Source organism: Akebia trifoliata, chromosome 8, assembly GCF_017979445.1.
Source record: "Akebia trifoliata isolate Shusen 1 chromosome 8, ASM1797944v1, whole genome shotgun sequence".
Classification (NCBI taxonomy): Eukaryota; Viridiplantae; Streptophyta; class Magnoliopsida; order Ranunculales; family Lardizabalaceae; genus Akebia; species Akebia trifoliata.
In genome coordinates, this window is record NC_141382.1 from 50,568,196 (window position 1) to 50,581,901 (window position 13,706).

A 13,706-nucleotide genomic window follows, 5' to 3' on the forward strand; every position below is an offset into this window, starting at 1 on the left:
TGTGTCAGAACCATAGATTTTCTTTCATCGGGGTACACAACTGCACAGATCTATGGTGATGTATAGTTGTGTATCCTAAGGCATAAAGCCTATGGTTCTAGCACTTGTTATGCAAGAGAGTATTTTGAGTATGCCACGTAAGGAGTCAGGTTATCATGGCTCGATAAAAATACTCAATTAAGCAACATTTTTATGCACGTGAGTTCAACTCAATAACCTAGACCATCATAAGAACACTCTTAGGTTTTAGTTAAAGTACGATAAAACTTCTGCTGGAACAACGAGAGAAACCCGTTTCAAGTCATCAACTTAGGGTCTTTAGAAAAGATTTTAGGTTTTGTTTAGGACCCAATTTGATAACCGTTTTGAACCCATCAAAATCCAATCGAAGTGTCATTGCTCGTAAGATCAGATTTGAATCCAATCATTACGATCCTATAAAGACAATTCTCAAAAAGACCCGATCTAGTAAGTAATGGATCAGTTCTCGATTCGATCTGATTTATATTGAATCAGACAATTCTCAAAAAGACCCGATCTAGTAAGTAATGGATCAGTTCTTGATTCGATCTGATTTATATTGAATCAATCTCAAATGGACTCCTGTCCATACAAATCCAATCCATTGACAACAACAACAGCCTCATCCCAAATTTTTCGGTCGGCCAAACGGATCTATTTACCTTAAGAAGTGGTTCAGATTTGTTTTCATTATATCCATGATCGTTCTTTTGGATCTTCGAGGACCATCAATGTAAATATTTACTTTAATTGTGACAATAACTGAACTTTTACATACACCCAAAACATCTTAGTCAATTTTCTCTTAGTTTATCATATAAACTAAGAATCAAAACCTGGAGAAATATTTTTCAAAATGCATGATTGCACATTGAATTTGGCCGACTAACCCCATAATTTCATAACATTTCTTATTAGACTTGAAATAGATCTTATATATACGATTAAAAAAATAAATCAATCACTAAGATTAAAAAAGTTAATTAAACCTAATAGTTAGTAGTCACCGTTAAAAATAACTGTTTTTATAGTAGCCCAGCCACAGATCAGCCTAGAAAGTTGGTAGTGGGCTAAAGTTACTTTAATACATAGCTTATTTTATTTTTCTTTTATTCTATTCATAAAACAGTTAATCTTCTCCTCCAATGACTTGTTCACAAGTGTTCGGTTTCGAATAAGTTTGATGCTGACTCCCTCCATATCAAGCCAAACATAGTATTTGTCTTGAGCCATGATAATCTGATTTAGACTTGTGGTATACTCGATCGACTTACATGACGTGACATGCTCGAAAATCTATTTTCCTTGGGATGTAAAACTGCATTTTTTATTATGAAGAACCGTAGTTCTATATCCCAAGGAAATCACATCTACAATTTCTGAGGCTGTCATGTCAAGTAAGTCGATTGAGTTGCCACATGCACAAGTCAAATTATCAGCACTCGTCTTTTATCAATCATTCAATCTTGGTCTCAAACAGTGTAATTCATGAATTTCATTTCATCATTACTATTATAATGAGAGAGAAGGGGGAGTAGAACACAAAACTTTGAGTGGTCATAAGTGCCTTTACTTTTATTTACATATCATAAACTTTAAAGAGTAGATCAAAGTTAGAAAAAAAAAAAAATTATTTCCTTTTTTGAGGGCACTCCTCCTATTTCTCTCCATCTCTATGTCTTCATTTTCTTCTTCTTCAATCCTCCTCGTATAATTTCTCTCACTGTGTTCTTCTCCTCTTCCCTCTCCTTCAATTCTCATCCTCATCTGAGTTGTTGGAATTCTTAGAGGCTGAGAAGAATGTTCACAAATTTTTTTTATAATTATTTTGGAAGATCCTTAGAATTTCATGACGTGTCAATATAAATTTTTGTAAAATCAAGTTTTTCAAAATTATAAAAATATCCTATTTTTTATTGTATATTTTTTAAAAAAAATTTAAATTATCTGCTAGCTTGATTTAAAGAATGAAAGTATTATAAATATTAAGACAATGTATCTATTACTCAAAAAATTATTGGATAACATATTTGATAAAGTAAGATTTTTCTTGAGTTGTTCAGTAAATTTATCGGATTTTTATAAGGAATCCAGATCTTATGCAGCTAACGTGGAGGATGGTAACCTTATCCCACATCTCAACACATGTCACATAAATCACAAAGGAAATTTTTAATGAGGGATATTTTCAACATGAACCCTGATAATATGACTCGCAGGGTGGCGTACTCGAATTGTATTCCTCGGCTCAGGATGCATGATGCATGGTTGCACTTGTCCGTGAAAAAGTGTATCCCAAAGCGTACAGATCAACAAATCCAAAATTTGTCCACGTCAGCGAGTCGATTGAGTATGCCACCTGGAAAGTCATATTATCTGGACTCTTTCAACGTCAATCGCTTCGATTGTGGCTTATGTTTCCATCCTCCAGCCTGGTGCATAGGATTCGGTTTTATTAAAAGGACCATCTGACGGTTGGACGACAGGGAGAATGTCCTCCTCGGGATTACATCAATATTTTCCCATGAATTTAACCGTAAAGTTGGGTTGTAACACCTAATATCATGGAAATCACCACTATAACTAACTTTAACGGTACCACTGAAATATGATAGCCCGAACTACACCCAATCAAATCTTCGGAAATATTAGCGCGAAGGAGAAGCCATTAAAATTTATAAAATCAATTTCTGCAAATTCTCTCTCTCTCTGAGTAAATCTACTTCTCCAGGTCATAATTCTTATCTCTGCGAGAAACAAAAATTCGATTGGATTCAAACACTAGAATTCTCCAATTCTTCTCGAAACCCTAATTTTTCTCTGTTAATCTATTCTACTTATAATCCCTGCTTCATAGATGAAGTAAAGCCATTCGAGCTGGTTAGGCTTCATTCATATGTCAATCAGCCCTAGTTCTCTTACTATGATGAAGACTTCCGATCTCTGAGTTTCTTTATCCATGGAGTTAGTACAGAATGCTTCGTGCTTAGTTTACTCTCTTAATTACAATCCTTGGAAGGTAAAATGGAGGAATCTACTGTTTTCCCACAAGTTTCAGCAGAAACCTAGTAGAAATCACAAGATTTGGAGTAAAAATTCCATGAATATAAGGGCAATGAAGTCATTTGTGGTCAGTGCAAGTGATGGAGGAAGAGCAGAGGTAGCGGAGACTGCGGTTATCGAGAAGCCGAGGTTGCGGCCATTTGAAGTTTTCGGGGGAAGTCCGATGCCCTTTGGTGCCACTGCTCGAGACGGTGGAGTCAATTTTGCGATCTATTCTAGTGGTGCGGTATCGGCCACTCTTTGCCTCATCAGCCTCTCAGATTTACAGGAGGTAAATCTCTGTATAAAATAAAATAAAATAAAATAAAATAAAAATCTAATTGAACAGTTTTTTATAATTTCTTAGTTCGTTATTCGTCTTCATGATCAGTAACAGTACATTATGCAGAAATAAATTTACTCCCAAAACTATATTAAAATCTCAAATTATACCTTTTAGTATTGGATTTGAGAAGAAAATTGTCAAAATGTGACTAAGAGTAGTAGTGGAGTAAGTGTGTTTGGAGTGTTGGAATAATTCTGTTCTGGATAAACTAAATCCAGGATAAAGAGTTTAGGAATAATTCGGTTCTTGAATTGTAATAAAAATGAGGTAATTATGATCTCATCTCCTATTGTTGTTTCTTAATTTATTTGGTTCATAATTTTCTTATATTCATGTTGAATACAACAAATTTTTTCTTTTATGTGATACAGAATAGAGTGACGGAACGGATCAATCTTGATTCATTGATTAACAAGACTGGGAATGTTTGGCATGCATTTCTGAAAGGTGACTTTGAAAATATGTTATATGGCTATGAATTTGATGGAAAAATTTATCCTGAAGAAGGACACTACTATAATTCTTCTCGGATCTTGGTGGATCCTTATGCTAAGGTCAGTAGTAAGTTTTTTTCATTTTCATTATGTAATCCAATTAATATCTATCATGCATTGTGGGGACAATAGATGCCTTTTTTATTTTGCATTCATATTATTCGATTGATTCTTCGTTGTTATGCATTTGTAGCAGTATACCATGACACAACTAATTATCTTCTTTTTTTCTTTTTGATTTAGGCAGTTATAAGCAGAGGGGAGTATGGTGCTTTGGGACCTGAGGGTAATTGCTGGCCCCAAATGGCTGGCATGGTACCTACTTCTGATAATCGGGTATTTATTGATTTTTATGAATGTTTTAATTTCTATTTGTATTTCATTTATTTTGATTTATCCATTGTTGTATTTCATCTTGTACAAAGTTAAAAGAAGGATAGTTAAATTGTTATACATGTTGTAAGATTTTAACTCGGTTTCCTTGGTCCATTTTTGTGTTTAGTAATCCCATTCTTTCAACATGTTAATCTTTGTATGAAATCCAAAATTTATTACAGTTTCTACATGACTTCTCTGTTTTGCATAGTACGAACTTTGTTTCAGCCTTTGAATATTGGATGTTTGCAGTTTGATTGGGAAGGAGATTTACCTTTGAAATATCCTCAAAAAGACCTTATAATCTATGAAATGCATGTTCGTGGGTTTACAAGGCATGATTCAAGCAGAACTAACTTCCCTGGGACATACCTTGGGGTAGTGGAGAAACTTGATCACTTTAAGGTACATCTACTGATTTAGTATTATCTGAGGCTTCATACTAAGCTAGGGTATTCGCCCTCTTCTTGTTTGTTACCTATTATTCTTTTTTTTTTTTTTTTCTTTGAACGGTGTATCTCTAACCATTTTTATGTGTCTATTATTAGGAGCCAAATCTTTAGAATGGTTCGCCTGTACATCTTTAAACTCAAGATATTAGATTTATCAAGTCTTCAGATTTTTTTTAGTTATATAGCTTCTTGAGTGGGGATCAACTCACTCATAGAGGATGATGAGTCACCAATTAATTACATTTGCATCCTTTGTTTCTCTCCTTATTGTTTCCTCAGTGTTGTTTCATGCATTGTGCAGGAACTTGGAGTCAATTGTATAGAACTAATGCCATGTCAGGAGTATAATGAGTTGGAGTATTTCAGCCACAATTCTGTCCTGGGTAATTATAAGTATGTGACTGCAACCTTTATATCAAGTTCTTGATTATTAATGTTGGTTTAATGAAATAAGTTCATACTAGTTGATTATATATTCTGCTAATAATTACTCATTTATGTTTGTTCTACTCACTTTAATACACTCACATGAATCTAATTTCACACTGGAAAGTCAGTGAACTCATAAATCCTGGTATCTAATGTTTGCCTTATCAACCGTTGTGGAGAAACAATTCTACATAGAGAACATTTCAGTCTTTAAGTACTTTAGAAGTCAACAATATTAATTTTCATTTGTCAACACTTCATCTAATTCGAATTATCAATTGCCTAGCGTTCTAGTCTAGATATTTCTTCTTACCTTTTTCTATCCTAGCAGGGAGGACACAAGTCTCTACTTTTACAGAATTTTTGGAGAGATATTTTTCTGTATTTATGATAAGTAACTGGTTACTTACTGAAAAAAGGGATTTCTCTTTCCAAAGAATCGTTTGCAGGGTTAGTGCAACAAAATATTATGTGATAAGAGGAAAAATTGCAATCTTGACCTGTGAACCCATTGACCCATTCTTTCGTAAAAAATCAACTGTAATTTCTGCCTTGTTTGATCAGTATTCTTTTACTAGACTGGAGAAAGTGCAAACTATATTCCATTTATCATCTCTGGTTATTGCTTTAATCCTGCCTGCTAGATATTTCCCAAGGAGCTACTGTAAAAGTTGATTGTCTTCCAGTCTCTACTAGCTTTATCAAGAAAGATTAAAACTTTGCTTTCTCTTCGGGCCTTGCATAACAGTCTGTCAGTATCTTTCAAGATGTTCCATTACGAGGTCGAATTTCCTTTAGAGGCATGCCCAATCCACTAAAATTTTGACATGACTGGTCTTCTGAACCCCTTAGATTTATCTAAAGATTGTCAATATTCTACTTTCCAAATTTCCCAACAAATGTTGATAAGAATGATGCACCAAAGAACCATTTTAGTGATCGCTTGACCAATTTATGAGGTTTCATAATAATACATGGCTCACTTAACATGAAGCCCAAGACAATCAGAGATGGAATATAGAGCATTGGATTTTTCTTTTCGTTATCTTGGGAGTATTAAGCATTGTTACTGTAATAATTTCTGGATTTTGAGAGGTCATGACTTCATTTCAGGGTTTTCAATAAGACTAGGGCATAAGATACCTTAGAATTCTCTTGTGAACATTACATTGTATATGCTTGCTGATGACTGTCAAAATTATAAAGTTCTGTTATCTATGATCTTTATTAATAAGAAAAGATTATGGGAATCAAAAAAATAAATAAAATCTTATGCCCTAGATTTGTTTATAAAGTGTGCTTCTTGTTATTGATGAAAACATTGTCACCGGATTTGTTTATTTGAGGATATTTTCTGAAAACCATTGATTTTATAACTTGAATACATTCAATCAAAATGATAATTGTACTATTTTGCAAATTCATTTTTTTTAATTTATCCCCCCGATCAAATCTGTCTTTTGTGGGAAAAGAGAAAAAAATAATAAAAATAAGACAATAAAATTTCCCTGCACTAGTCATAGCACGTGATTCCAAATATCATTTTTGCTCCAGGCTCAATTTTTGGGGATATTCAACTGTAAATTATTTTTCACCGATGCTAAGATATTCGTCAGCTGGCATACGTAACTGTGGCCGTGATGCGATTAACGAAGTTAAGATTCTTGTTAGAGAAGCACATAAACGAGGCATTGAGGTGACAGATGGTTTGCAACTCACTTTAAAGGTTTTTGTTTATATGTATGGTGAATTTTATCTCTAATTTTATTTTTACAGGTGCTCATGGATGTTGTTGTGAATCACACAGCTGAAGGCAATGAGAATGGGCCTATTTTATCATTCAGGGGTGTTGATAACAGTGTCTATTATATGCTTGCGCCTAAGGTACAGTTCCTAATACTAAAATGGCTCACTTGTTATTTATTACAGGGAAAATTGGAGAGTTTTACCACTGTGGTGACCCTTTTAAAAATAGCTCTAACTGCAGTAAGAGTTTTCAGCAGCAGTAAAAATAAAAGTTCTTAAAAGAAATGCCATCACTTAACGTCTTAAGGCATATAACTTAGGTGATGAAAGTGACTTTAATAGATAAAATTCCTTCTGGAAATTTTCAGGAAAATAAAAGAATTTTAGTTGAAGCTAAACAGCGAGTCTCGTTGAGTTCTAAATTAGTGACTTACTTCCTTTAGTGATTGTGGTAAAGAGATACTTGTATCTAACAGAGACACTGACAAGTGTGTTGCTGTCGGTATGTATGTATTCATGCATCTATACTGCACTGATACAGGTTTGTTTGTCAATGTTTGACACTAGCACAGAGTGTCAAATTCCTCACATCCTAAAAGAAAGGGTATTTGAACGGGAGCCACAACATATTTTTTAATAATGAAAGACTAATTAGGGAGCCACGAGTCCACAACATTTTTTTTTAATAATGAAGTTGTGTGAAAATGATTATTCAATGTGTGGATGAAATTATAGAGTAACAGATAACAATATGCAGAGTGGCAGATCCTCTAGCTGTGTGATTGCGCTTCGGTGGCCATTACTATTTATATTTACTTGTATAAAAGAAAATTTTCTTCCAAATTTTTATATTGATAAGTTTTTCTTATTTCTATTTTGTCCTTTATTTTTGGGATTTGAAACCATGGCAGACACTTCACCAATCTAGAAGAATTCATGCAACATAGACACTACAGGTATTATAATGTAATAGTTTATTTAAGACCACTTTTTAAAATAAAAGTCTAGAAAATCATATAATTAATAATAGAGTGTGACATTGTCATATGCATGATGACGAGTATTGGGACATGTCAACTTGGGTATCCATGTTGATATATTTTGACATGGAAAAAAAGCGTAAAAGTGTCATGCTTGTAACTTGCTATGGTTTCCCATTATTAACTAGTAGACTTGGACAAGAAAGCAAGAAAAAAAATTGAGTGATATTTTTTTCATTTTTAAAGTAAATCCTGAAAAAATTACGCTATATGTTTTTCTTTGGAATGTGTTCTTTCCAACAAGTTAATTTTTTTTTAGTGTGGGCCTTCTAGTTGGATAGTTTCTTCGGAGACAGCATAGACTATACAAAGGAAGATGTTAGTTCAGGATAGCTAGTAATGTTAGCTCTTGGACACACATTCTTTGAGTATGAAAGTTTGCAGATTCCATATGAAAAATTGGTTGATCCCTGCATCTTCTTTTATGGTTGTTAATGCAACCATTCTATACTTGGCAGTTGGAAGTGCATTTTGAAATTCTTCTTCTAATTTGAGCTTTGAATGTGTGGAGTGTTGTTCCCACGTCCTAGGTTCAAACCTCCTTGAAACCAACTTCACTTGCTAACCAATAATCCTGTACCTATCAACAAAAAAATAGTTTACATATCTTCATATATCTTAGTTTACTGCCTTTGTACTATGAATTCCATGAAATACAACTTGGTTTATGTTTCTACAGGGAGAGTTCTATAATTATTCTGGTTGTGGCAACACCTTCAATTGCAATCACCCTGTTGTACGCCAATTTATATTGGATTGCTTAAGGTAGATTGACCAGGATTATCTTTCCTAAGGTTTTATTTCTTCTTGTTGCTATAATTTGACTAATAGTTGGACAGTTTTTGCTGAATGAGTTAAATGGATATTTCTTTCTTTAATTCGCATCTGTTCCTTTGTTTCTTTCTTGCAACATGGGTTTTAAAGATATTTTCAAAACTTTCTTGTGTAACAGATACTGGGTAGAAGAAATGCACATAGATGGCTTTCGCTTTGATCTTGCTTCTATTTTGACCAGGAGTTCCAGGTTATCCACCATAGACTTTTCTCAATAATTTTGGTCCTGAACCAGTAAAAAAATAATTTCTTTTTTCATTCAGTTCATAAAGGAGGCTGATGTTTGTTTTTTCTCTTCTTTTCTTTCCTCTTTTGTTTTTTCGGTCAAGTCTTTGGGATGCAGTTAATGTATATGGGAATCCAATAGAAGGTGACCTGTTGACGACTGGCACTCCTCTCAGCAACCCTCCATTAATTGATATGATCAGTAATGATCCAATCCTTCGTGGAGTTAAGGTACATATCTTGTTCTGTGTGCAAACCATGACTTTCAGCGTCATTGTCGAATGTGGGAAGAAAAAAATCATTGCTCATGCACTTTTCTGTAATTCTTATTGGCACCACAATTGATATGGCTCTCACTACATCAAATTACATCTCTTTATTTTCATACTTTCATTTCTAAAACTTATTTTTTTATGGACAACATCATTCTTTTTTTCTTTATCCTGAAATTATACTTTTTACATTGTGATGTGTACTCTACATAGAAGAGTGGTAGTACTTGTACAGGTTTCTACAATTAATTGGTAGTTGTTCCATTAATGTTCATTGGTGTTATCACTCTTCTAATAGAAACCTGATCAAATTTGTGTATCTACTCCCTTTCAAACAGCTTATTGCTGAAGCATGGGACACAGGTGGCCTTTACCAAGTTGGCAGGTTTCCTCATTGGGGTGTTTGGTCAGAATGGAATGGGAAGGTTAGTTCAGATTTCATATTTTTTCTATATTCTAGAGGTGACCCGGTTATAATGTGTTAGAACAAAAAGTTAGGAACCATGGTAAAACCATCAGACATAAGCAACCTCCTGAAAGCATTGAACTTACTTTCAGGACCATCATCGGCACATCATTTTACAGGGTTGACTTGTTGGATGGTCTGAAAATATTTCTGTTCTCTCTAAGCTTTCAGTCATGTTTTGATTTATACTTTCTTATCATTTCAGTATCGTGACATAGTGCGGCAGTTCATAAAAGGTACAGATGGTTTTTCAGGGGCTTTTGCTGAATGTCTTTGTGGGAGCCCAAATCTGTACCAGGTAATTACTTTTTTCTTTCTCAGGTATATATCAAGTCTTTGTTATACAATTTAAAATTCTCTGCTGGCGTGCATTAATTTTTCCTCATTTTAATATCTGAATTCCAGCATGAAATAACAATTCTCTTGTACCATTTCCTGGTCTTTACGAATCATAGACATCACTATGGCATTGAATTTGTGATTAATAACCACCTATACAAAGTTTATTCTGGTAAGAGTGGTGTTCCTTACTTGAACTATACATCAGGAAGGAGGAAGGAAACCTTGGAACAGTATCAACTTCGTAAGTGCACATGATGGATTCACTTTGGCTGATCTCGTGACATACAACAAAAAGCAAAATTTGGCTAATGGGGAAGACAACAATGATGGAGAGAGTCATAATAATAGTTGGAACTGTGGACAGGTAAATCCTAACTGTAGCTTTGTCCTCTTGAGGTCTTAAGTTGACACTTATGTGCTACTTGACTATATTTTTTTCTTTTTCTTTTTCTTTTTATGGTTATGTGCTACTTGATTATCGACGTTTCATTCACAGCGTTTCTTCAGTGCAATATATCACTCTCAAAATTTTCTTTTGGCCTTCAATGCAAACTTATATACAACACCTGTTTCTCTGTTCCATTATATACAAGGGCCATATCCTCCATTAATCAATTGGCCCTGGATACAGATGGAACAAAAAAAAGTTCAGAGCAAAAGTGAGACGATATTTAAATCAAAATACAAAACAGAAAGAAAAAACTATTATTATAGTCAAATGTGAAAAGTGCCGTGGAAAAAAAATTTAGGAAGAAAACAAAAAAGATGACTCAAGACTAAAATAGAAAGCAACTCCATTTGTTTGTTTTGAAACTGTGTAATTCTGAAAACTCAACTTAGAATATTGGATGATGCCAAACTCTCCTTCTCAAACTTGGTGCATGCATCTGGGTCATGTAATGTGGCAGTTGAACCTTTCTGTTTCAGCTGGATTCTCAATCTTGCATATTTCCAGTCATTTTCACCAAAACCTTGTTAAAGGAACCAAATGGTCTCAACTTTACCAAGATTTAATTTTTTTATTCTTTGGATTGCCTGTATTATAAATCCCTAGGAAGACAATTCCATTTTCATTCGTAGTCTTTGTATATTTTCATAGATTCTAGTCCTAGTTACTACTTATCTATGTCATTACAAACATCTTTCCCAGATTCTTTGTCTTGCCCTTTTGTCTTCTCTGTTGTCTCAAATTATACATTTGAACGGGTACTTTGCTATTCCAAATTTTAAATAAGAATGTGCTATTTCCACGGTCATCAGATGCACAACATGATAGTAATTTTTATTGACTGAGACGGCCTGCAATGCATTTAATGACCTTGGCATTAATCAAAATGGCCCTGGAAATAGAAATTTCCTATAAATACTTTGGACATATGCAAGTTACTTCTTGACTACTACCAGTTCTGAAGTAAAATATCTAATCAGAACTCAGCATCCTATTCCATCTTACTCGATGCTTTGGCAGATAGATTATGGAGGAAGCTTGCATTTTTCTAAGAATTGCAGAAAGAGAAGCAAAACAACGTAGAAGTTTAGATTCTACAACCAAAATACCTAAATAAGACAAAAATTGTAATGTTTTAGCATATGATGACCCACAATAGGCCATGGGGGTTAACTTGATATCTTCTAACAGTATGGTTTACTGCAGTTACCAAATGTCCACTGAGACAGTTTCGATAATCTCAACCTGTCTTTCTGCATTTTCTGTACACTTTCACATGGATTTTTAATATACATTAATTAAAGTTTCCATTGCTGAGTTATAATTGCATCAAAATGTATTAGCTTTTTATGCAATACTGATGAAAAGATTCCCTGTTTGTTTTATTTTAAATAAATGATTATGCAGGAAGGAGAGTTTGCTAGCCTTCCTGTGAAAAGGTTGAGGAAGAGACAAATGCGGAACTTCTTCCTTTGCCTAATGGTTTCTCAAGTAAGGTTTTAGCTTGTATCACTCTCTTGTATCCAATGTTTGGACTTTGGAAATAGGTAGCACGGACATTATAATGAAAAACTTAAGTTTATGCTAGCTATATAGTTAAATATCTATGGATGAGTGAACTATTTTGTATTTATCACAAAAGTAGTCTGCCCACATACAGAAGTATTAATAGTGAGGTTAGTAATGAGAGTTTCTTATAATAAAAAACTAAAAAATAAAAACAGTAATGAGCAAAGGCAATTTTTTATTATATTTTATCTCTTACTAACTGGCTTTATCATCTGACTCAGGGTGTTCCCATGATTTACATGGGTGATGAATATGGTCACACAAAGGGAGGCAATAACAATACATATTGCCATGATAGCTATGTAATCCTCCACTTCTTTTTTGTGTATATTAATGGAAAACTCCATTTTGAATTGTGTGCGTGCTTACCAACTACCAGCTCTAATTACAGATTAACTATTTCCTGTGGGATAAGAAGGAAGAGTCCTCATCTGACTTTTTCAGATTTTGTTGCCTAATGACAAAGTTCCGCCAGTAATTACCATTTCCATGTTTAGTTTTTTTTTTTTTTACTGCGTTTACTTTAGGTCAACCTTTTACAGCTACCTTGGTTGATCTTAAATGTTATGATCTACAGAGAAAGTGAATCACTTGGTTTAAATGACTTCCCAACAGCAGATCGACTGCAGTGGCACGGCCACATCCCTGGGAGGCCAGATTGGTCTGAAACAAGCCGATTTGTTGCTTTTTCATTGGTATGTGCCTCTTGGTAATATCTGCGCTTGATATTATTTCTTGGGTCGTTATGTTGCATTACTTTCAAAGTACTGTGGTTTAGAAACTCAATTCTTGATCATATTTGGATTCAAGTAGTAGTAAACTCATGCCATTTGATTTAATCTGAAATGTTTGATCATATTTGGCCTCAAGTAGTAGTAAAATTTAATCTGAATTTTGGCTTGAATGTCTCACAAATGGTTGAATGGTGTTTGCAACCCCACTGAATCATTAATATGCCATGATTAATTTTTAATGGCTGAATGTAAATCTTTTTTTAGACTTCATTGTATCTGTGACTAGTTGTTCTTGTATTGAAGATACAGATCGACTCGTTGAAGGGGGAGATTTACATTGCCTTCAACACTAGCTATTTACCTGTCACTGTCACATTGCCTGAACGGCCCGGTTACAGATGGGAGCCACTGGTAGACACCAGCAAGCCAACCCCATTTGATTTCCTCACAGATGATCTTCCGGAAAGAGATATTGCCATCAAACAGTATGCCAACTTCCTCGATTCAAATTTGTACCCAATGCTCAGTTATTCATCAATCATTCTGTTACTTTCTCCAGATGACGATGCTTAGCTGAAATTCCTATCTGTCCAGGTAAAATTTTGCTTCAAAATCATATATATGGTGATATTGAATCCGAGAATATGTGGTTACTGTTCCAGCAGAGACCACCAGAATACAGTTTCTATGGGCAGATAATGCCAAATTGTATCTGGAATATGCCAATATGATATATAGAGGAAAATGCAGGTAGAGCTGCCTATGTATGTAAAAATGTTACTGTACTGTAAGCAGGTCTACTTTCCCTTGGAAGAAAACTGGGAAGAAAAATGACGAATCGCTGCAGTTTAGTAACTTGTTACTTATGTTC

The 13,706-nt window shown here is 34.2% G+C and overlaps 1 protein-coding gene across 3 annotated transcripts; it reads left to right on the forward strand.

Annotated features, from left to right (window-relative positions):
* The first annotated feature begins 2,675 nt into the window (after nt 1-2,675).
* ISA1 (isoamylase 1) lies at nt 2,676-13,666 on the forward strand. 3 transcript variants are annotated; one of them, XM_086449361.1, is made up of 18 exons: nt 2,676-3,355; nt 3,781-3,963; nt 4,147-4,239; nt 4,531-4,683; nt 5,032-5,123; nt 6,714-6,855; nt 6,936-7,043; nt 8,625-8,710; nt 8,898-8,969; nt 9,109-9,235; nt 9,615-9,701; nt 9,948-10,040; nt 10,290-10,448; nt 11,940-12,023; nt 12,323-12,403; nt 12,493-12,575; nt 12,679-12,796; nt 13,139-13,666. In XM_086449361.1, exons 1-18 carry the CDS (start codon nt 2,981-2,983, stop codon nt 13,406-13,408), a joined length of 2,406 nt encoding a protein of 801 aa, XP_086305487.1. In that variant the 5' UTR covers nt 2,676-2,980; the 3' UTR covers nt 13,409-13,666. The 3 variants fall into 3 exon arrangements, with proteins under 3 accessions (XP_086305487.1, XP_086305489.1, XP_086305490.1); XM_086449363.1 differs by having other exon boundaries at nt 2,678-3,355; nt 13,145-13,666; XM_086449364.1 differs by lacking the exon at nt 2,676-3,355 and having other exon boundaries at nt 3,831-3,963; nt 4,151-4,239.
* The last annotated feature ends 40 nt before the right edge of the window (nt 13,667-13,706 follow it).

Excerpts from the sequence above, each read along its gene's own strand:
- ISA1 (XM_086449361.1), top strand. The coding sequence starts at position 2,981 with ATGGAGTTAGTACAGAATGCTTCGTGCTTAGTTTACTCTCTTAATTAC. Across the intron at positions 3,356-3,780 it reads GCCTCTCAGATTTACAGGAG|AATAGAGTGACGGAACGGAT; the intron begins GTAAATCTCTGT and ends TATGTGATACAG. Across the intron at positions 12,404-12,492 it reads CATATTGCCATGATAGCTAT|ATTAACTATTTCCTGTGGGA; the intron begins GTAATCCTCCAC and ends CTCTAATTACAG.